Source organism: Osmia bicornis, chromosome 2 (assembly GCF_907164935.1).
Source record: "Osmia bicornis bicornis chromosome 2, iOsmBic2.1, whole genome shotgun sequence".
Lineage (NCBI taxonomy): Eukaryota > Metazoa > Arthropoda > Insecta > Hymenoptera > Megachilidae > Osmia > Osmia bicornis.
Genome location: NC_060217.1, coordinates 5,636,538 through 5,661,944, shown reverse-complemented (window position 1 = coordinate 5,661,944; position 25,407 = coordinate 5,636,538). Strand labels below are relative to the sequence as shown.

General features: G+C 36.5%; 2 protein-coding genes and 1 non-coding gene across 3 annotated transcripts; 1 reads left to right on the top strand and 2 right to left on the bottom strand.

The window, feature by feature from the left end:
• Nucleotides 1-1,028: 1,028 nt before the first annotated feature.
• LOC114872043 (protein suppressor of forked) lies at nucleotides 1,029-6,791 on the bottom strand. Its single transcript, XM_029178789.2, has 13 exons — nucleotides 6,604-6,791; nucleotides 6,297-6,488; nucleotides 6,076-6,108; nucleotides 4,452-4,549; nucleotides 4,220-4,373; nucleotides 3,903-4,136; nucleotides 3,448-3,831; nucleotides 3,130-3,376; nucleotides 2,979-3,048; nucleotides 2,803-2,899; nucleotides 2,471-2,729; nucleotides 2,262-2,396; nucleotides 1,029-2,171 (listed from the first exon to the last, which is right to left on the bottom strand). Exons 1-13 carry the CDS (start codon nucleotides 6,625-6,627, stop codon nucleotides 1,957-1,959), a joined length of 2,142 nt encoding a protein of 713 aa, XP_029034622.1. The 5' UTR covers nucleotides 6,628-6,791; the 3' UTR covers nucleotides 1,029-1,956.
• A 355-nt stretch (nucleotides 6,792-7,146) lies between these two features.
• Trnan-guu lies at nucleotides 7,147-7,220 on the bottom strand. The gene has a single exon. It is a non-coding gene; the product is annotated as a tRNA-Asn (tRNA).
• Nucleotides 7,221-16,391: 9,171 nt separating this feature from the next.
• LOC114878913 lies at nucleotides 16,392-24,190 on the top strand. Its single transcript, XM_029193211.2, has 4 exons — nucleotides 16,392-17,005; nucleotides 17,155-17,236; nucleotides 23,733-23,903; nucleotides 23,973-24,190. Exons 2-4 carry the CDS (start codon nucleotides 17,230-17,232, stop codon nucleotides 24,131-24,133), a joined length of 339 nt encoding a protein of 112 aa, XP_029049044.1. The 5' UTR covers nucleotides 16,392-17,005; nucleotides 17,155-17,229; the 3' UTR covers nucleotides 24,134-24,190.
• The last annotated feature ends 1,217 nt before the right edge of the window (nucleotides 24,191-25,407 follow it).

Genomic DNA, 25,407 nt, shown 5'->3' with positions numbered 1-25,407 from the left:
GCAACACACGATACTGAAAATTATATTCAAACAACAAATTTTAATTAAAATGCATAACAGAACAAACTCGTACTCGGGTAGTTTATATTATGCATTTTAATAACTGCATGAACTGTAATATTTTTAAATGAATGTAATATTGAAATGACCAAAGGGAGGTGAAGGCTATAATTATAAATTATACGATCAATTTCTTCGGTAGATGGAAGTGTTTGTGGAAACGATAAAAGGGTTTCAGAATAGGAGATAGCGAAATTATTGGATCGGTAGTGAAACACCTGGATTCACGGGTTCAGGTGGTCTTGAGAATCTCTGCGACCAGTCTTCCGTTTTTCCGTATGGAATCGTCATTTAAAAGGTTTCCAATGAGAAGCAATCTTCCATTATACGCGAAAGCAATCATCGATGTTATCTATTTTTATACAAAATAAATTATTCAATCTGCTTCTCTTTAATTACGCATAGTACTGCATTAAACTGTAAATAAACTTAGCAGAATTTGTATTGATCCATGCAACGTATTAATAGAACAGAGACTATGCAAAATATGTTCGATAACATCGTCATCTTTCTACAAAACACTTACTTAGTCATCGGGAAGGAATGCAGGTAGTTTAGTTGATTTGAGAAATGTACAAGCGCTAGGTATCTCCGCCTAAGACAGATTGGACGAGAACTATGCCACAATTACACACTAAACAGTCAAGAATTTATATCTGTGTAATAGAGATTCCTTCAGATTCCACAGCTTCCAACTGGAAACGCGTAGCAGCGACAGATTATGCTGAAATATCAGCGGTTGTTTTAGGTGGTTAATTAAGACTACATAGAGGAAACTACATCTGACAGAATTACAGCTAAATAGAATTAGTTATAATAAATTAAAAGTTATTTCTTGATATTGTTTCTATTTTTCGAGTTAGATACCAGAATGTATATTTTTTTTTATTCTAACAGTAAGTTTAATTTGAATAGGAATGGGTATAATATCGTGTTCAAGTATACAAAAAAATTGTTGAAACAAAGACTGCAATGGGATGATGACAATTTATTGGTCCTGTACATCGAATTGATATAAATTGATTTAAACATACAGCGCGAAACAATTGTATTCGGATGAATAGCTTTCCAAGCATGTTCGATTCAAATAAATTTTAGAAATGAATTGTTTAATCAATTTGGTATTTTACAAAAATTGTATACAAATGTCGAAAATAAATATATATTGAAATAGAAACTGGAATGAAGAAACCAATTTCCCGAATACATTTGATTCGATACCGTGAATTTAGGTAAATCGTTCTATAAATGAAAAAAAAAAAAAATAAATCGGTTTTTTCTTTTATCGCATAGTGTACATAATAAAAATTCACATAAAACAATAGTGCTAAATAATATTTTATGATACAAATTACTTACAATTATAACAAATTACTTCTGCCCGATAAAAGACGAATATATCTTACCAATCACCTTCGCTTTTGCACCACAATTCTTATAAGGCCTGAGCAACATTTTTTTCAATATACAAATTACCATAAACAATGGTCGCGAAATTAAATCTTGATTTGAAGGTTTCAATACATAGCAAAATAGGTAACGATACAATGATGTTCGATCCATTGGACGTTCCCAATGTTGTCCCCGTCCGGGTCAAATTAGACACTTTCTATATAAATGAACACATTTGAAGAAATATGAAATCAATGGTGTAAGTATAGGATTTCTGAGTACATAGTACTCAAACTATCGTGCACAGTGTCACATAAGGAATTTAGTAGTTGCTTACATATACGTAACGTACGCTTTTAGATAATAATAGGTTTGTCCCGTCAGGAAATATCTCCTTCCGGAACAAACAGAGAAAATGTAAAAATATATGATAACGTGTATCAGATATCTCCAGGATACTTGGAGATGATACGTAACTCTGTTGTCGGGTTATCATTTCTTTGTTCATTTGACTCGTTTCTGTTGTCTTTGGCGGTATATGTCGTTTGCCGGAGGTGGTGGTAGATCTTCTTCCTCGCTATCATCACCTCCTAAACGCGTTCTTCTGCGTTTAGATCCGATACTTATTCCATCGTTACTTTCATCGACGATCCAATGTACGGACTTGGCTAAGTCGAATAATTTTGTGTCGCAACCATTATCTGCTATCGGCAATGGAGCTATACATTAGAAATTTCATAAAACCAATTAGAAACAAATTAAGAAGCTAGAAATTAAAAAACACTTGTTAATATTATTTCTAATTTTACCATGTTCCGGTAGCTGGATCCGATTGAAAACGTCCATAAGTAAGTCAACAGCTACGAATGGTCCTCTGAAACAACCTGGCGGCGGAAGCATGGTACAAAGTTGTGCTGCGGCAGGTGGTAACGGGAAAGTACCACCTGAAGTGAAAACAGGAAATAAATATAATTTTGTTACAAACATTTGTAGAAGTATAGTAGATATCAATACTAACCAGGTACTGGATGCTCTCCGGGTAATGGATTTACTTTTGGCTTATAAGGAATCATTTGCGACAAATCCGGTCTAGGTAAAGACGCGATAGCCTCTTCCGGATCCGGTATCCGCGGTAATGCACCAACTGTACTTCTGGCAACACTAGACACTTCCATATATCCGATGGATCGTAACTCCATTGGTGTACACGGATATAAATCCAGGAACTTATATCTATCTACTAATTGTGCTGTCTCCTTGCCTTCGAACTCTTTGATCTAAAAAATGAAAAGGTTTGAAATATTCTATATTATTAACAACATCGATCTTTTATCGATTTTCTAGTGATACCTTTTCTAAGACTGCGCTACGTCTTTTTTCGACTTTAACAATACTGGCTAGATCTCCGATATTAGACTCAAACTCTAAAAAGCGATTCCATATGTCACTAAAAGAAAAGTTTTTAACATTAGACATGAAAATATATATCTAATCTGTCGGAATGATTAAACGTATCGATTACGTACACTGATTTTTCTGGTTCTAAACTACCAGAAGATAAAACTCTTTCAAACAGAACCCTTGTGTTATTGTCCTCTGCAACATTAAATCCATATTTTGCACAATTAACTTAACTGAATCAAATTAATCGTGGAATTAAATGTTCATTCGTCTCACCGTTCAAATGCGATAAGTAGTCAATATAACAAAGTATATAGTCAGGGTTATCTCCGAACTTTTTTAAACCCAGTTCGAATATGCGGAAAGCAATATTTTTATCTTTAGTACAGTAATATTCCATTAACGCAGCGGCGACGTATACATGATGTTTACATCTCGGATCTTCTCGAGCTCGTTTGAAAACCGTTCTAGCAGATTTTATACCTTCTGCGCGTCTTGCAAATTTCATATATTGTACATAAGCCTACGAAAAATGAACCGATTTAGCAGGGAAATTGAGAGAGGATACGAAAATTAATATCGATAAATACTAACGAGTGTCGGGTCAATATCAGGTATATCAAGGAACTTTTGATATATTTGATGTACTTTCTCGTACTTTACTCTTCCCTCTTCGAAATCCGCGTGTGCAAAATATAATAACATATTTTTCGATAACAATGTACTTGTCGCTCTTTCGAACATAGTAGCAGCTTCGTCGCTTAAATTCTTCGCTGCATTTACATCCCCCTTTTCCGTTAATATTTTCGAGCTAAGTTCTAAGAAGTGTGCGGCTTGATGCCACACCGCCGGGTGATGACCCAAACATAGTAAACATTGTTCTATAGCAAACATTACTCTACGTGCAACTAAAGAAGTATCTTCGGTTCTTAGAGGATTGCTACGTTCCCATGCAATGTACTTTTTCCATAATTCAACCTGACGCAGAAACATTAACGTTTGTATAATTAATCAGATACATTAAATTAATAGTGTAGGAGAAATAGTACTTGTTTCACTTCTTCTGGATGGCCAGTTGGAGGTACGCTCGGTGCACTACGATTCAGTCCTCTTGTTACAGCTTCCAACTCCTTGGCAACCCGTCTTGCGTTCATATAATCTCTGGAACGTTCAATAGCCATCTTTTCTGCAATTATTGGATTAATATTTTGTTCAAATGCCATGTAATCTTTCCACAATTGTTCCATGTTTATCATGGGGTTGACGACACCGCGTTGATATACCTGTAATTTAGCAGTAATAATATAACAATCAAAATAATTGAAAACACGTTTGCATACGATGGAATATACGCGCGATTAATTACCTTCCGAACCGCGCTAATTTTCTGATTCTCGGCGTACGAACCAACAGCTTCGACACTTTTCAAAAACATAACATAATCATTCCATATACTATACGAATGTATATCCATCCCAATTTTATCCAATGCAAAATCATACGCTTGTGCCATTTTTTCCCTACAAATAGTATATCAGTTGATAGTTTAAAGTTGTAACTGCTTGATTAAATATCTGTTCATGGGCCAATATACTTACTTATACGTAGCAAGACTGGCTTTTGTTTCTTTGACATAAGAAAGGTAAAGTTTCCACAACTCAATATTTAAGATTTTCATGAGGCACCTTTGGAAAAGCTGTCAGAGAAAATAAGTATTTTAGAGGCAATGTAAGGAAACAATGTATCATCCACACGAAGCCCACTCAATTGTTGTTACAAAAAAGATTACGTATCTACCACCTTACTTACCCATACAGGCAAGTCTTTTTTTTTTTATACACATATTTGAACATTAATGATAATACCAATAAAAGTCACATTAACATATCAGAAACAGAAAATCAACAATTTATTAAAGCAAATTTTTTGATACAATCACTACTACAATATTGTTTATATATAGTGGGAGAAATAATAATGCACCAGTGCATCAATTGAGAAATGGTTTATTGCTTAAACATATGATTCAGTGTGAATAATTGAGAAATTTTTTGTAGATATGAGATTATAAAGGTAACATAAAATAAACCCCATTGAATCAAACAGTTTATTTATTTTTTGCAAGTGGGGTTAGTAGTATGACAGAATTGACCTATGTGGGATCTAGAAATGAATGATCCCGAAACATGACAAAAAAATTTAGACAGTGTGAAGCAACATAAGGTGATAGAAATAAATTGCGAATTAGTATGAGCACCGTTTATGGCATATTTCATTTTTACTAATTACTATTCAAATACATTAATACATTTAACACTAATTAGTTCTTCTTCACCTTATGCTACCTCTATAGAATTTTCACAATACCTGAGAATACTTCTCAAATACTGTTCAAGGGGAAGGTAAATTATGTAAGTCCCAAAACTTTTTGATGAAACAATGTTTGATAATATCAATTGTCTCAAACTCATTTATATAATATTGAGACAAACATGTGCACCATCAAGATTGTTTCTGTATGCACAGATATAAATATACCTCGCATAAGTCAAACATTTTTACTTTAGATCATGTTCAATAAAATTTCTACACCTTGTGTATGAATTTTATCATATGTCAGATAACATAATTCAAGCACAGTGAAAAGTGTATTGTAGGAAGGAATACAAGGCTGTTGCATTCAGGAAGCTGCCTTCATAAGTTGATTTATGCTAATATCAAATCTATATTAACTCATAGGCTAAGTAGATTATATATTATTTGAAAACATATTGCTCAACAAAGAAAACAACCTCCCAAATATACCAACACACCAATTATTAATTAATGAAAGATATGTTTATGGTGAAATACTGTTTTTATTCACCTTATATAAAATGCAAAGTGCTTAGAGTCACAGTGTATGATAATATTTAATCGCAAATTATTGAGTTAATCTTATTACACTAAAAAATTTTTTAACTACCACTGTTCAATAAGAAATTTTCCTATTTAATATAACGAGCGTTTAATTATAATTGTTCTTGATTAATTAATAAACATGCATATAACTGCAAGTTTGAATTAAAAAAAAATCCACCCAACAATTTTATTGAAAAACCAATAATGAAAATTATGTATACTCAAAACAAACAATTTGAATAATACATTGAACTATAAATTTAATAATATGTAAAATAATGTCATTAAAGTTTGAAACTCAGACAATTAGTATTAACATACCTTTTCCACCTTTTCAAAGTTGCGCATTTTCATCTGAAACAGTCACAAATAGTATAAAATAAAATTTTATTTTCTTCTAATATAGGAATCTATTTAGTTGTATTATTTAATATACAATATTATACATAGTTTAGAACAATTTATTTATAAACTTTTCTGATGGTGTTTCCATTAATATTGTTTATAGCAGATGATGATAAGGAAAGTGGTGATAGTATTACCTCTTGTTCTATATAAATCTTCCAATAACGTCCAGCTGAAGGAAAGACAGAGACAAGCTTCTCAAAAACTGGTCTTACTTCTGTAATAGGTCTGTTCTGTGCTTCTCTGATAAGGATGCTCCATGCTTCCAAATCGTACGGAGATTCGTCCACAGTTTTCTGAGCACGTTGTAACTTCTCATTTCCCCAGTCCTACGAGTAAAAAGAACGCACAATTATTCAACGTAAGCAATTTATACTACGTATTACGCAAAGTGAGGTTATATTAACACAATGCAATTTTCTAGATATTATTAAATCCACTTACGAATTCCGTTTTATCGTCTGTCATTTTCTGATCCTACGGACGATGCTAATGCCCTAAAATAAAAAACTTTTGCTTATCGAAGAGAAAAATGGCTGCAGGAAAGCCCTCAACACCCAACACGCTATAGCTTGTAACCAATACAACTCACAGGGTCGATTACGTTCGATATATCGTTGCGAGAGGGCGCTCGATACATCGAGTCGTCGACTTTCGATAATCGCCATATTAGTATTCAAATTTGAAAGGATCTTCTGTAGGAATGTTTCTCTTTATTTGTAAAATTGCATGTTTAGCGACGTGTAATGTTCAAATATTAAATAATAGTCTTTATTGTTGAATAATAATGTTTATTTTAAATACCATAGAATGTTATTACAGTATGATGTATTACGTAATAAAAACTAGCTACCAGCTACCCGCTATGGGACCAAAAGGGAACAGTTTTCTTCAGTATTTGCATTTATTTAAATTGTTACATATATATTTCTAAACAAGTTTATATTGTACAACATATTTTCTATTATTTATAGACATAAAAAAAACCGCCCCCGGGTGGGCTCGAACCACCAACCTTTCGGTTAACAGCCGAACGCGCTAGCCGATTGCGCCACGGAGGCCGTTGGTAGTAGGTCGTCACTGGATGTTCTTATTTTCCACGATTAAAATTTTAATTATTTTATCATTTAGTACACATTATAATTCTTCCCACTTGTAGTTTGACGGCAGAGGATGGTTATTTTTCCCTAAAATTGCCTATAATAGAATATTTCGTTTTTCAGTGTAAAAGTAACACGTTTATCTAATTAATCACACTTTCTACTAATAAATGTATGTTCCCTTTGCCGATGATAAAAAGAAAGAAAAAATACACCTGTGGCAGTAAAAGTAACACCAAATGCCATAATGTCAGTATGTAAAGAGTATCGCCGGTGCTTCAGGGTCTCTGACACCCCAAGATGATATGAGGTCGGTATTCCCCCTGCAGCTGGGGGGTTTAGAATACAGCCACGGTATCCCCTGCCTGTCGTAAGAGGCGACCAAAAATTATAAATAGTAATTAAATAAATTTGAATAGAATAATCAAACAAAATTTTGCAATATACCCAGGCGAAAATTAAAGAAATAAACAATTTAAATAGATATAACAATCATTTGAATAATAAAAAATTGTAAAATTAAAAATAATAATTAAATAATTTTTAATAGAATAATTAAACAAAATTTTGCAATATACCCACGCGGAAATGTAAAGAAATAAATAATTTAAATAGATATAACAATAATTTGATTAATAAACAATTGTAAAATTAAAAATAATAATTAAAAAATTTTTAATAGAATAATTAAACAAAATTTTGCAATATACCCACGCGGAAATGTAAAGAAATAAATAATTTAAATAGATATAACAATAATTTGATTAATAAACAATTGTAAAATATAAAATAATAATTAAACAAATATTAACAAATATCAGATAGAAATAGTTAAATGTAACCGGCCGCGGAACCAGTGAACCGGAACGTCATGCTCGATGCGCACGCCGGTACACGCGCGACCTGGAGAGAGGTCAAATCTAATCAGTCTTATCGCGACCGCCGAACGATACGGATCGAGCTGTCAAACATATACCGGTACGGGTTGACACCATGGATATTCGTGCATGGATTTATCAGTGTGTTACCACAAGTGTTATTGTGTGTGCCTATGGTGTTTTCTATAGTGTTTCCCATGTATTTTGGAATATTTATACGGATATATTAGTGCATTTTATGGTGTGGTCACCCATGTGTTTTGACATTTTTATACAAGTGCATTAGTGTGCTGTGTGGTGTGGTACCCCATGTACCTGCATGTGCTTTATTGTGTTTTATGGTGTGGTTTCCTATGTGCTTTGGCATATATTCACGGATTTATTAGTGGGTTTTATGGAGTGGTACCCTATGTGTTTTGGCATATTTATACGGATTTATTAGTGGGTTTTATGGAGTGGTACCCTATCTGTTTTACTATAATTTTGCAACTATTTTATGGTGTTATATGGTTTTGATCTTCATGTGTTTTGGGATGTATTTGCATGTGTTTTACCATGTTTTATGGTGTAGTTATTCCCATATAGTTTTGCATGCATATTTTTGAATTATCCTATGTATTAGCATATTAACTACAACAAATTGAAAGAAAACATATATCGTTCAAGAATCGTGATCTTTATGCTTTCAGATGAGTGCTTTGCCAGTGGGGGTACCGTTTCTTTGACGAGCCAACAGACGAGCTATGGATCAATCATGGATCGGCGAGTGCAGTGGTGCAAGTCAACGATCGGTGAGTCGCATGCTTTAAAGTTCCTCCGGTTCCCATCATGTCGTAGGACGAATGGTCCGTAGCGACACGGGAATTGGTTGTAATTTTTATTTTTTGAGCGAGCATAGTGACCCACGAATATCACTGTATCATTTTATACAATGATAATCGTGCAAATTGTTTTTTTGTGTATTTTATGCCTTAGCTCAGGATAGGGTTTTCTTGTACATATTTACATATACATATAGATTTCGAGTTTAAAAATGTAGAGAAGTCGGATGACCCTCCGATTTCACAATACACTTTCTTTTTTATATGTACAAGAATTTATTTCGCGATGAGCAGATTTCAATATCAAAGTAATAAGCATGAATAGTTTTAATTACTCCAACTACTTACTTTGATAAGGAAATCGCTCTTGAAATTGAAACGTTTTTCCGATTTTATTCGTGAAATTGGCATCAGGATAGTATATGGGCTGGCCCCCACAGGGGGGTGGGATTTTCAGATTTATTAGTGTTGCGAAAAATTTACAGCGCGAGGGTAACTATGACAATGCACTGACTAGTATTCGGTGGGAATCCTTTTGGTTTTTAAATTCAATCCAATGTATTATTTATTTAATAAAATTAGTTACAAGAATTCCGCGGCATAAGACCGTGAAACACCATCTCATGGGAGATAAACCCATGCATTACTAGGCCTTTGCAGGCGCAGCTTTAAAATACGGAACATATGAAAATATGTTACCATATTCTAAACTGTAGTCCTTTTGTCTATACTATGGGCGTCCGTCAATCTGACACCGTTGGATGCAACGTGTTGGACGGGCGGGTAGCGCTCTTAGCGAAGGGGTGCATCCTGTCCTGGCGTTACGACGTCCAGGCAGGGTGGGTGGTATGTAGCGTCGAACGCAAGTTCAGGGGGCCTAAGAACCTCCGTTGCCAGCTGATATTAGCAGTGCACCATGTTTTACGTCATAGTTGCCCAATTTTGCTTTTTAGTATTTGCTCTTCAAGCATTGTATAAAGTTCCCCTTTCGAACTTAAAATTCATTCTGTCACATTCACGGTTCTCGACCCTAACCACTCAGCATTCGCACTTCAGCATCACGAACTCTATCACATAATCATTTATCCACCTGCATACCTTTGTGTAGTGAAATATTACCCCGTTAGATATTAATGTACCAGACATGTTTCTAGATCAGGATTTTGTATTTTAATTAGTGTTGCGAAAAATTTCCAACGCGAGAGCAAATATGACTATACACTGACTAGTATTCGGTGGGAATCCTTTTGGTTTTTATTTGATATAGTTAGTTACAAGGATTCCGCGGCATAAGACCGTGAAACACCATCTCATGGGAGATAAACCCATGCATTACTAGGCCTTTGCAGGCGCAGCTTTAGAATACGGAACATATGCAAGTATGTTACCATATTCTAAACTGTAGTCCTTTTGTCTATACTATGGGCGTCCGTCAATCTGACACCGTTGGATGCAACGTGTTGGACGGGCGGGTAGCGCTCTTAGCGAAGGGGTGCATCCTGTCCTGGCGTTACGACGTCCAGGCGGGGTGGGTGGTATGTAACGTCGAGCGCAAGTTCAGGGGGCCTAAGAACCTCCGTTGCCAGCTGATATTAGCAGTGAACGCATGTTTGAGTCATATTTGCTCAATTTTGCTTTTCAATATTTGCTCTTCAAGCATAATTTAAAGCTCCCCTTTAGTCATGTTGCTAGATCAGGATTTTCTATTTTAATTAGTGTTGCGAAAAATAACGCGAGAGTAACAATGACGATGCACTTACTAGTATTCGGTGGGAATCCTTTTTGTTTTTAAACTCAATGTTTTATTTAATTAATCAAATTAGTTACAAGGATTCCGCGGCATAAGACCGTGAACACCATCTCATGGGAGATAAAACCATGCATTACTAGGCCTTTCAAGGCGCAGATTTAGAATGTGGCGGAGTACCAAATCTTCCATTTGATAAACTGCAGCCTTTTGTCTATACTATGGGCGTCCGTCAATCTGACACCGTTGGATGCAACGTGTTGGACGGGCGGGTAGCGCTCTTAGCGAAGGGGTGCACCCTGTTCTAGGCGGGGTGGGTGGTATGTAGCGTCGAGCGCAAGTTCAGGGGGCCTAAGAACCTCCGTTGCCAGCTGATATTAGAAGTGCACCGTTTTTGCGTCATAGTTGCTCTATTTTGCTTTTGAGTATTAGCTCTTCTTTCGTACATGAAATTCATTCTGTCACGTTCATGGTTCTCGACCCTAAACACTCATCATTCACACTTCAGCCTCACGAACTCTATCACATAATCATTTATTCACCCGCATACCCTAGTATAGTGAAATATTAGCCCGTTAGATTTTCTATTTTAATTAGTGTTGCGAAAAATTTCAAACGCGAGAGTAAATATGACAATGCACTGACTAGTATTCGGTGGGAATCCTTTTGGTTTTTAAACTCAATCCAATATATTATTTATTTAATGAAATTAGTTACAAGGATTCCGCGGCATAAGACCGTGAAACACCATCTCATGGGAGACAAACCCATGCATTACTAGGCCTTTGCAGGCGCAGCTTTAGGATACGGAACATATGAAAATATGTTACCATATTCTAAACTGTAGTCCTTTTGTCTATACTATGGGCGTCCGTCAATCTGACACCGTTGGATGCAACGTGTTGGACGGGCGGGTAGCGCTCTTAGCGAAGGGGTGCATCCTGTCCTGGCGTTACGACGTCCAGGCGGGGTGGGTGGTATGTAGCGTCGAGCGCAAGTTCAGGGGGCCTAAGAACCTCCGTTGCCAGCTGATATTAGCAGTGCACCATGTTAGTGTCATAGTTGCTCAATTTTGCTTTTCAGTATTTGCTCTTCAAGCATTGTATAAAGTTCCCTTTTCGAACTTGAAATTCATTCTGTCACGTTCACGGTTCTCGACCTCACGAACTCTGTCTCATAACCATTTATCCACCTGCATACCTTTGTGTAGTGAAATATTACCCCGTTAGATATTAATGTACCAGACATGTTTCTAGATTAGAATTTTCTATTTTAATTAGTGTTGCGAAAAATTTCCAACGCGAAAGTAAATATGACTATACACTGACTAGTATTCGGTGGGAATCCTTTTGGTTTTTATGTGATAAAATTAGTTACAAGGATTCCGCGGCATAAGACCGTGAACACCACCTCATGGGAGATAAAACCATGCATTACTAGGCCTTTGCAGGCACAGCCATAGAGTACGGGACATTTAAGTATGTCGCACTCCATACGCTAAGCTGTCTTAAAGTCCTTTTGCCTATACTATTAGCGTCCACCACTCGGACACGTTGGATGCAACGTGTTCGATGGGTGGGTAGCGCTATTAGCGAAGGGGTGCATCCTGCCTTAATGGCCAAGTGCCATTACGGCCAGGTGCCTTAAACAGGCGGGATGGGTGGTATGTAGCGTCTGGCGTATGAACTAGGGGGCCTAAGAACCTTCGTTGCCAGCTGATATTAGCAGTGGACGCATGTGGAGTCATATTTGCTTAATTTTGCTTTTTAATATTTGCTCTTCAAGCATAATTTAAAGCTCCCCTTTAGTCATGTTGCTAGATCAGTATTTTCTATTTTAATTAGTGTTGCGAAAAATAACGCGAGAGTAAATATGACGATGCACTTACGAGTATAGGGTGGGAATCCTTTTGGTTTTGAAAGTCAATTTTTTATTTAGTTAATCAAAGTAGTTACAAGGATTCCGCGGCATAAGACCGTGAAACCATCTCATGGGAGATAAAACCATGCATTACTAGGCCTTTGCAGGCGCAGCTTTAGAATGTGGCGCACGACCATATGTTACATATTGTAAACTGCAGCCTTTTGTCTATACTATGGGCGTCCGTCAATCTGACACGTTGGATGCAACGTGTTGGACGGGCGGGTAGCGCTCTTAGCGAAGGGGTGCATCCTATCCTAGGCGGGGTGGGTGGTGGTAGCGTCGAACGCAAGTTCAGGGGGCCTAAGAACCTCCCTTGCCAGCCCTATATTAGAAGTGCACCATGTTAGCGTCATACTTGCTCTATTTTGCTTTTCAGTATTTGCTCTTCAAGCATTGTAGAAAGCTCTTCGTTCATACTTCAACTTCATTCTGTCACGTTCACGATTCTCGACTCTAAACATTCATCATTCACACTTCAGCCTCACGAACTCTATCACATAATCATTTATCCACCCGCATACCCCAGTATAGTGAAATATTAGCCCGTTCGATGTTTATGTACTAGTCATGTTTTTAGATCAGGATTTTCTATTTTAATTAGAGTTGCGAAAAATTTCCAACGCGTGAGTAAATATGACAATGCACTGACTAGTATTCGGTGGGAATCCTTTGGTTTTTAAACTCAATCCAATATTTTATTTATTTAATCAAATTAGTTACAAGGATTCCGCGGCATAAGACCGTGAAACACCATCTCATGGGAGACAAACCCATGCATTACTAGGCCTTTGCAGGCGCAGCTTTAGAATACGGAACATATGCAAGTATGTTACCATATTCTAAACTGTAGTCCTTTTGTCTATACTATGGGCGTCCGTCAATCTGACACCGTTGGATGCAACGTGTTGGACGGGCGGGTAGCGCTCTTAGCGAAGGGGTGCATCCTGTCCTGGCGTTACGACGTCCAGGCGGGGTGGGTGGTATGTAGCGTCTGGCGTATGAACTAGGGGGCCTAAGAACCTCCGTTGCCAGCTGATATTAGCAGTGCACCATGTTTTGTGTCATAGTTGCTCAATTTTGCTTTTCTGTATTTGCTCTTCAAGCTTTATATTTGCAAAGTCGAGTCACTTTTATTAAAATAGTCTAGTTTATTTCCTCGCTATCTTCTCCATTCGCTCTCGTCTTCGACTGACCTCACACCGCGTTACACATTTCCTTTTACCCCCAATCACTCTGTCTTTCTTTCGCGGTCATCCTCCAAGCTATCCGACAATATACTCCACCCCCCTGGGGGGGCCAGCCCATATACTAAATCGAAGCCGTGAAATTTCGCCGATATTCTTACTTTTAATAAAGTGAGAATATCATCTTTAGTTTTTGCTAATTATACGTTTTAGCTTAGGCATTTCAGCACACATGAAGAAAACTGGTAGGTGAAAATACCTTTGGCCTTGTTCATTTTTATGCCCAAAGCTCATTCGGGTACTTAGATGTACTCGCGTGGGCGGAGGGCGGTGGACAAGGTTTAGTTTTAAGTGTAATACATTTTGGCGACTGACAAATGTAGTGAACCAATAGTGAACCACGATACAAGTTCCACATGTGTGTGTGTGGTTAGGATGTGGGATTTGTATCCTTTATTAACAATCTTAACTTACTATAACATTACAAAATACTTATCAAGAATAAATTGAAAAATTTTTACATTAGATAATTCAATAGAATACGAAAATGAAATGTATTACTTTAGCATAATGTTCACTATTATTTGTCAGTCGATTTCAGCAAAAAGGTATGATTTTATTAGAGTGTGAAAGTTGAATTGAACTCGGGTGTCGGAGGCGTCCCGGGACGTTCTCCCTAGGTGTAGGCATTTTTGCACCCGGGTGGTTGTATGAGAACCGTGGAGTGAATTTTTGTGAGAATGATTTTTGCCCTTTTTTAAATATAGCGATAGGCAGGCAGGTAGTTTACTTCTGGTGTGATTGAGTTTAGTTTATAAGTAGGCAGGGCCAGAGCAAGCTTTCATGTTTCTCTTCGTATTCTCCTCTAATACGTGAGAAGCTTGTATCTGGGGTTGGGAAACCAAAAATCAAGAGAAAAGATGAAAATGCAATTTAATTAATTTATCAATTAATTAATTTAGCATTCTCTCTTGATTTTTTCAAGGCCAAGCCTTATTAGTTTTTAAGTCGTAGTCGTGGTACTAGACCCGATTACAAAAATGAAGTATTAAAGTGAAAGTGCTGTGAAATGAAGTGAAGTGAAATTAAAAAGTGTTTTGTGCTTGGACATTTGCAAAAATTGTGCAGGTATGCGAGTAGCGATTCAAGGGATCGTTGCTCGTTTACGTGTTACGTTTTTACAAATGTCTGAACAAACGTAAAATTTTCGCGAGTGATTTTTGTGAGGCTATTGCCGAAGAAAGAAGAGGCTATATGCTGAAGAGCCCCGGCAAAACTTGCCCAGAAGAGGGGAACTACTAATGGCACTCCATCTTCGGATGGACAGTCATTCTGTCACTATGCTCGCTAATTTGTTTTTTCATTTTTTAGTTTTTTTTTGTATGATCCTTTTGCACATATCGTCGAGAACATATTAAATTCGAAATTTTACGAGTTCAACAGCCAGCTCATTGATTGGTCAACTTGCGTTTTTATTTCCCCTATTTCCTTTTTCTTTATTACTTTATTGAAATAAATTATTCTTTTCTCATTGATTTGCCCATCTATTATATTTCATGTTCACATTTTAAATAGGTTCAATTTATTTAAAACATAGCCTCGGTGAGTTCTCATTTTATTAAATATCTCTGAGATTGTAATGGTAATTATATTTTCTGTTCTCTACATTTTTCATTTCAATTGTAATAGAAATTATGATGTTAATTATATTTTCTATTTCAGCATTTTATTGTTGAATTGTTATTTTGTTAATTGTTACAGAAATTATGATGTCAATCATATTTTCTATTTCAGCATTTTATTTCAGCATTTTATTTCAGCATTTTATTTCAGCATTTTATTTCAGCATTTTATTTCAGCATTTTATTTCAGCATTTTATTTCAGCATTTTATTTCAGCATTTTATTTCAGCATTTTATTTCAGCATTTTATTTCAGCATTTTATTGAATTGTTATTTTCTCAATTGTTTCTAATATTAGGATGTTAATTATATTTTCTATTTCAGCATTTTATTGAATTGTTATTTTCTCAATTGTTTCTAATATTAGGATGTTAATTATATTTTCTATTTCAGCATTTTATTTCAGCATTTTATTGAATTGTTATTTTCTCAATTGTTTCTAATATTAGGATGTTAATTATATTTTCTATTTCAGCATTTTATTGTTGAATTGTTATTTTGTTAATTTTTACAGAAATTATGATGTTAATTATATTTTCTATTTCAGCATTTTATTTCAGCATTTTATTGAATTGTTATTTTCTCAATTGTTTCTGATATTAGGATGTTAATTCTATTTTCTATTTCAAGATTGTATTGTTTAAATTTTTATTTTATGTTGTCTGTTTCGAATGGTTTCATGTTATTGTATATCTAATCCTAATAATTATGTTTTCCGTTACAGCATTTTATTGTTAAATTATTATTATTTTCTCAATTGTTTCTGATATTAGGATGTTAATTTTATTTTCGATTTCAAGATTGTATTGTTTAAATTTTTATTTTATGTTGTCTGCTTTGAATGGTTTCACGTTCTTATGATTTTAGGGTGGGTCACTAACGTAGCCACCTCCACGTGGTGTGACCCGGTAATTGATATCGTTTTCTAAAGATAACTTTTAGAAAGCGATATCAAGCTAAGAGCTACTATAAAAAGATTTATATATTTTTTAATTGGGAAACAATAGTTTAAATTCAGAAAAGTATTTTCGGGATTGCAATATTACTATATAGAACGTATAACTATAGTAATTTATAGTACCTGAAAAAGGAACTTGTATGATTTTTGACTAATTACAAATGACTAATTACCTCCTTCTTTTCGAAGTCGGTTAAAAATAAAATAAAAAGAAAATCACAAAATATGGAATTTAGAAAGAACGAAGTTGTTTGGTACGCAATGGTAGAAAGAAATCAACCCTGGCGAAGATATTTCAAGCAGAAACGTTGTACATTGGAAAGGCCATGACTTTATCCATAACTCTGGTCAGACACCAGATCTCGCTCTTGTCCACAGAACACATAATTTCTGCTTTTCATTTGATAGAAATTCACTACGTTGACTAACAAATATTTTTCTTATAACAATTTTCGAGAGGAATTCATTATTGAATGAAAGTAAAAATTTGCATAAATGGAGGGTGGATGGGATGAGGTAGGGTGGGTCTCCAAACCACAGCAACCTCCTCGTGGTGAGAACTGGGCAATCGTTATTATTTGATGACTAATTAATAACTGTATCATTATTTCTATGGTACATTTATTAATTATACAACAAATAATACGAGCGAATTGGCTTTATGCTTTCTTTTCTATTTAATCTCTGTTATATATTTTTCAGGAACTATGCCTTTCAGATTCTGAAGTGTATCACATTGCAACTACAATTTTACGGAACGAAAATTAATAATAATGAATGCATGGTCAGTATTGTTTAATTATATACTTATACATATAGCTATCGTAGCATACGCGTATCATTTAGGTGTATGCGAAAGGTGACGTAGTATAGCATGCCGTTAGTTGATAGCATGCGATAATATTTTCGATGAAACATTGACTGTTTTACCGACGCGGAAGTTCGGCCGAAGTCGGTATGCAGAGAGCGCCATCGGTGCATCGGGGTCCCTGACACCCCAAGCCATCAGTTATTGCACCATCTATATAAAAGCGGCGCAAACTATTCGTTAACTTACCGACTGTCGAAAGTTCAGTCGATAAGTCGATAATTTGTTGAGTAGTTTCCACCGCTTTTGTATAGGTGGCGCGGTGGTTGAACTTTAAAAATACTTCTCAAAATATAAGTTTGTCAAATAATTATTCTAATAATTTTTCGGTCCTGTTTATAAATAATACGCGGAATTTCAGACGAAACAGTGTTATATTAGATGATCTGAAACACTTGACCGGTAGTGTATATCAAAGGATTGCAATCTAGTTGATCCTATCCATCATTTCCCAATTGAATTTCGCTTGAGATTCGATCCGAACAATCGAATGAGGACGTTTCGATTTTCAAGCATAAATAAGTATAAGAATTGAATTCCACTACGGCTGTGGTATCGGTCACGATCGAATCAAATTTGCTGTGACGAGTTCGTCGATCAGCCCCGGGCGCAAATTCAGCATCGATGTCAGGCGAACACCTACCTTCTGGATACTGTTATATCATAGAATCTTGAATGGACGCTGAAGGGATTTCTCATCATTTTGTTCAGAATATAATGATCTCGGTGGTATGAGAAAATTGATTGAACTTCGATCGTTGCGCACTTGACCCAGCACAGTCGTGAGAAATGTGCGAGATAAAATTTCCTTAACGGACAAAAAAGAATGCTATTGATAATGCATTGTTCGATAGCATCGTATCTGCTATCAGGTATGATTGATCATGGGAGTCGAAAACAATCAGTGCATGATAACAAAGAAAAAGAGTATTGATTTATTTTCTTTTTGTCAATGAAAACAATCGATACATCAACTGGTCTACGTTCGATCCCGTGCGGAGATTCATTATACACCGGGTCCCGAAGTAGGAACAGATCGATTAACGCGTCAATTTGCATTTAAGCGTAACTAACTTAATGCATACAGGCTGCAGATGCATACATGCAAAGTAACCTGTGCCTTACAAATGATGGCTCGGTCTGAGAGTACCATTTGTTACTCATGCTACGAACAAATTTCTGTTTTGCATAATGGAACAGATAGAGTAGGTACTTCTCCAAGAGTTTCGTTCGATTTCATTAGCGATCTATCAATTTTCCTATTCTCTTAGCAAATTTCAAAGATCTCTTCATTTACCGAGACTCATCTACAATTCTACACTGTACAGTAACAAGGGCATAGGATTATTTTTAATCGGTAACCTTGAATTCGTTTCTTTAATGTATTACAGACAGAAAGCAAAGTGAAATGAAAGAAAATATTGAACCCTGAATTAAGACAGTGACCGACGAAGGCAACGAGGTGTCGATAATGAATCTCAGCGTTAATTAGCCCCCGAAGGTGAGGCGATAGATAGCCGGTCGTGGCATACCGATATCTTCTTCTTAGTCTCTCACACACGTCGCTAAGTAAAGCCTAACTGAAACGTCACGCCACTTGTTACTCGTTAGTGTGCACGATGCCATCTTTACTGCTGGCCACTCGGTCGGGTTACTCCTACGGCAGCCGCATCGATACCAGCACACTCGTGTAATTAACAATGTTCCCCGCCTTTGTCCGGCCTTGGTCAGCTCGAGTTTCTTAGACGGATTTCGTCGAAGATCTGACTTATTGCTTTTGCTTTTAAACGGATCTGCTAAGTATCGTCTAACTAAGTATCACCTTCGTTCACATTCTGTTTTTAACCCCTTATCTTATCGTTTCCTTGGCAGGTGTGAATCGAAGAAATTAATGCTAAGTCGAGGTTTTTGATTTTTCAAAGAATCTCCTAATTCTTGGGGGAATTAGATGGAATTAGGGAAACTGTCTCGTAGAAGAAACTCGTATAGCGTTAAATTGCATCAAGCGGAGTTAGTTTGTCCTGTAAGAAGGAGCGTTGGTCCAATCTTGAAGGTATCTTTCGAGCGTGGACAGAGAGTGCTTCCATTACGCTGGGCGGTGGTCCCTCGTTATATCCGGGACAGGCAAGTCCGTAGCTGCTCATCTGATAGTCCGAGGATTTATGGCGGCCCTGATGGTTCATTTAACGCTGACATGACTGGACAGGGGCGGGTCGAAACGCTTTTACGTACGTGTGCGCGTCCACTAACGCGACAATACGGAAATATCTTGTTAAAAACAGGTTGAGTAACGCTATAGATTGGCCGATTTAACTGCATACGCATCCATCAAGTGCATCAATTGGGAAATAAGCCTAAACTACGCCTCGAAAAACCTTTATTAAATAGTTGCCGTTCGCTAATCGGATAGGGGAACGTTCCTTTTCAGCGAGGGAAATATTCGCGTGAATTCATGAATATCTGTGTTTCTGGTTAAATCTAGAAGGTAAAATCTCTGGTCTACAATATATAATTTATATACAATAAGTTTTATCGTGAATTTTTGTCATTTATAAAAATTGAAATAGACTAAATGGGAAAAAAGGAAGCAAAATACGAAATTAAAACAGTACATATAATTAAAATTTGGATATATCTATCTTATTCCTCGTTTCACACTTTCAATGACGAAATTCAATATGGAAATGCATTCACGTAAATTACGCCTGGCGAATAATAAAACTCGTGAAATACACATGTTCGTGGTCGAAGCATAGCAGCAATAAAATGTAACTTATAAAGATCCAGGTTTGATAAACATGGAACTAGCATAATACGTAATTTTTTAATCACATTACACACTACTTTAACTAATCACGTAGTTAATAAAGAAATTTCGCAAATTGCCGATGTTCTACTAGCTGATTATTGAATTTGACGAGGAGTCGTATAAACCGCGGGGCGCGCAGTCGGTGGCCGCAAACGACCAATAAAACATAATCTATGCTTCGTCCACAATACTGCCAGCACTTTCTTGCTCGTTTCACTGTTAACTTATTCGGTACAGACTTTGCTTCGAGATTGAGTCGTAAGATGGACAGTTGAAGTCGATTTGTACAAGAAGTTTCGAAAGAGGAACTTTGGAATTGCTTTCTTTTTATTAACTGTACGATAATTAAAAATAATTTATTTTCTCCTCTTCTATTCTTCATTTTTCAATATGGAAACGTGTAAAAGGTATCATTATTTCTTAATTTATATTCATCAAGAAGTCTCCTCTGTCAGCTTCATAAATCTAATATCTGAATAGATTCGTTCCACGATCTTACCAATGGTAATATTCAAGGCGTACTTTCGATCCAACGAAACGTCAAACACCTCGACATTTTACAGAACACATTGAAGCGGTGCAAGATTCTACGAAACCTTGATATTCTCTGTCGTGCGCTAAGTAACTGGTTAAGGTAAAGCTAATAATCGCAGACGCTAGACGCTCCTGTATACCTTTCTACAACCGATTTACGAGAGCTGCATCATTGTGCAATTGAATTCGTTCGTGATCAACCTTGGCTACCGGTACAATTCTCCTTTATTCGCTTATCGTTTTCGTACCTTGTAAAAAAAAAAATAAAAAAAGCAAAATAGATTTCATCAGTATCGAAGCTCTTCCTTCTCCGGGACGTATCTTAGACGTTTCTAATTTGCATAAACACTTCTCCATAGAAAGTAAATTATCCGCAAGAAAGATTGGACGATCTTAAGCAAGCGTTATGCAAGAATTTCAGGGCGATGGAGGAAGAGAGAAAGAAACGCGACCGAAAGTTCAGTCGGACTATTAAAAGTGCGTGGAGGCGATGGTTAATTCTACAGCTGTCGGGTAACGCGAAATAAATATAAATACGTGAGCAGCTAAGAAAGTCTGGCACGATAGAAAAATATGAACGTTCGCGGAGCACAGCTCCCTTTCGTCGTTCGCCTAAGAGGGAACTGCGAAATGCGTAAAGAACATTTTATGGCGTTGAGTTTCTTGCATGTGCGTATGTATGCAACCCGCTGCACACCGCTGCCGTGGGAAACGTGACACGAAGGCTCGCTCCTAAACCTGAAAAGCTGTTTCGAGACCGTAGATAGAGGTCGACGGTAGCCGTACCGGCAGCTCGACTTACTCGTTGCCGAAAGAAAAAAGGATTAAAAGAAGGAAAGGGATCTTTGATGGTCGGCCAATAAATTACTCATTTGTTTGTCATCAAACATGACCGAAACGTCATCGAAACGTTCGGCGATCGTTTACGAACAGATCGCGATCGAGGAATTCACCGAATGCCTGTTGAATATTTGAGGTAGATGTCTTTTCCAGAGAACATTTCAACGTTGCTTCGAAGCGGACGAAGATTGATGCTTATTGATGATTAAATAAACGATGATACTGCTTCTGAGATGGCAGAACCTTGTTTGTTTCAACGAAATTTTAATCAATGTCTCAATAATTCAACTTACACTAAATTTAAGTTACTATTATTAGAATTAGTACTCAGATACTGTTGTATTTTATTGGGAAGGTAGTGGGAAGGTGGAATGAACAATGCTATTGGTATTAAGATCACAGAACCTTATTTATTTCAACGAAATTTTAATCAATGTCTCAATAATTCAACTTACACTAAATTTAAGTTACTATTATTAGAATTAGTACTCAGATACTGTTGTATTTTATTGGGAAGGTAGTGGGAAGGTGGAATGAACAATGCTATTGGTATTAAGATCACAGAACCTTGTTTATTTCAACGAAATTTTAATTAATGTCTAATTAATTTACCTTACAGTAAATCTAAGTTACTATTAGTAAAATTAGTACTCTTTTGTATTTTAGTAAGGAGTCTGTTCTTTCTACTCTTGATATTTATTTGCATAGTTGCATTTTGCCAATTGACAAATGCTCATTTTATTTATTTCAATAATTTCTGGGAAAGCGTGGAACCTTGCCCCACCTTTACCTCTACCTACTCCAATACGTAACAGAACATTCATTCTCATCGCGGGATTCAAGTTTGTCGTTGTTTCTCGCAACGTGGTCGTCGCGAAATGATCAGCTTCCTCGTAAAGATCCGGAGATATGACATGCGTTACAGGCTAACGCGGACTTTCTGCGATGCAGTTTCGCAGAAATGCAAGCGCGCGTGTCTGCTTACCTGCACCGACGTACTCGACGATCTTTTGTTTCGCAAAGTCGCCTCGTTATCCGCGAGTTGCGAGCCCGGTACCATTGTATCAAACTCGCAAATACGGTGGCCAGGTTTCTATCGCGTCCCGGCGATGATTCCGTTTCGTAAAAGAAACGTCAGCCTTCCCTTATTCATCCGAGATCCATGCCGAGATTGAGTTACTTCTGTTTCTAGCCACGGGAACCGGTAGGGTAATTTTCACCGTGAAAACATCATTTCTTCGGTGCAATTCACTTCGACTACAGTGAGATCGAATCACGGTGTCACCATAAATGGTATTAGTATGCCGTTAGATAAACGAAAGCCTTTATGCAAATTCATTCAAAAGTTATATTCGATCGTATTGCGTGCACTTGTGAGTTTTGAAATATTAAAATCAAATTTTAAAATACTTAAAATAAATTCTAATTTCATTGCATTCAATGAAATTTTGTGTAATGTCAATTTAGTCTCGTGGAAGGGACATGAAATCTCAATTTACCAAGTCCAGAATAATCCTGCGTTCTGTATACTTCCACCGGTACCACACGCTTGTTAAAACGCGTCAAATTAAATCTATTAATCGTAGCAAGCACCAGTCCCTTTTACGAGCCGCGGACGTTTTCGTAATTCACTTTCTAATGGCCGGCTAAAATTATATCGTCACATTTACCACGGTAACGGTCCCGCACCGTGTACTACTCAGTCCCTTACACGTACACTGTCAAATAAGCTTACTACGAATGTGCACACGAGGCATGATTTATAATCACGAGTGTCGCAAAAAGATGTCTTGATTTTGCTCACGCATATCACAGAGCAACGGTGTTGGACCTCTTCAGTTCTTTTTTCTATGCTGACGTTCTCCTTCATGATGTTTCACAAAATTTACTTAATATTAAACGGAATTTTTTAATTTTTCGCGGCCAAGATGTATTGCTTTTTGACTTCATTGTTAGTTCTTAATTGGTGAGTTTAAACGTCTTCTTAGCATGTCTGGAAGTACAATTGCAAAATGACACGAGGTCCCGACGTTTCTAAATGAAACGTCTCTATAAGCAAAGATACAAATATATTTGCACCTCGCACCCACTAATGATGACAAATATGTATCCACACGAGCTGGTCGACGCGATTAATAACGAGCGCGGACACACCGGGCCATTCGTTACATACAACTTTACGCAAACGTATATTTCAGCGTAACGGTAATCACGTTGGCTTTATTGCAGGTATACCTTTGCCCAGGATTGGTGAACAATTTTTCGCGTTATCGTCCGGATGTCTATACAGGAAAAATTCAATGCGGTTGATAAACGAGCTGTGCTATGGTTTATATGTTCAAGAATATCCAAACACATCTATCCGAAGAGCAGGATTAAAAATCTCCTGTCTACTCACAGGTATGAAATAAAAATTCTATTTTATTGACATTTTTCATAGATTTTAACCATCTATCGTTATCATTACAGATTCAACAAGACTCAACGTGCCTTTGTTCTCGAGGAGTTATGATTTTGAGTCCCAGACGCTTCCAAGCACAGTTAGATCTGCATGTACAAAACACAATCAGTATGACAATCGTGCCTGTTTTACCAATTCGTCTTTTACCCCACCTTGCACAGCCTATTGAAGAGACATAATTTTTACTCCCCCTGACCCTATTTTTTATAAATTAATTAAAATTAGTACAAGACAAACTTGTATTCGCTTAATGTGTCTTGGTGAATAAATCATTTTAAAAAAGCAACTGAATTATTATTTAATTTACCCAATTTCTGTTCTGTACGTAATTTCTTTCCTGAGTTCTTTATTTAATTTACTTAAATTCTTCTCTTATTTTATTTATTCAATGTACTTTGCTTTCCTTCCCAGTTATTTATATAAAGAACTGTTTGATCTTTAATAAATTATTAACATAGTACACATGAAAATCAATCTTAAAATGACCTAGAACGAGGTGTGACTTCCACAGTCTTATACCAACAGCCGAGGGATGCGGATCAACTTGTCAAACATATATCTCTAATTTCTTTTCGGAGTTTATTTAATTTACTTTATTTATTTCCTTTTCTTATTACATAAGCTTATCAAGAGGGAATAACCCTCTTCTGGGTATTAGCCGACCATCCCTTTTATTTTACTTTCACCAGTTATTTATTATTTTATCTCTCTTTATAGGCCCACACTTTTCAGTTATTAATTACTTTATCCTTCTTTATGAGCCAAGACCCACGCTTCCTAATTATTTATTATCCTGTTCCTCTTTATGGACCAAGAGCTCTCTTCAGGGTTATTTATTTTTTAATTCTTTTCATAAGCCTCGCGGGGTCTACCCCTGAACCACTGTATCCCCGTATCCCTTATAGCACTTAATTTCTCATATCACACGCTCCCTCACATCTCCGTATCTCTTACATCCCTGCATCCCTTATGTTCCTACATCTCTTATATCCTTGCATTCTTTATTCCACCACATCCCTTACATTTATGCATTCCTTACATTCCTGCACCTCCTCTTGCATACCTGCATCACTTTCATCCTTGTATCCCTGCAGCCCTTACATCCCTTACATTTATTTTCTGCACCACAGAGCGAACAAAATCGTGCAAAATTTAGTTCTAATTTTCGCCACCAGAGGGCGCTGATTCGACCTGAAAATTTTAGTTCGCATTTTTGCCGCCAGAGGGCCAAAAATGTAACAATGTTTAGTTCCTTTTTCCGCCACCAGAGGGCGCTGATTCGACATCGAAAATTTAGTTCACTTTTTTGCTGCTAGAGGGCCAAAATTTTTGCATGATTTAGTTCCTTTTTTCGAAACCAGATGGCGCTGATTCGAGGTCGAGAATTTAGTTCACATTTTTGCCGCTAGAGGGCCAAAATTTTTGCATGATTTAGTTCCTTTT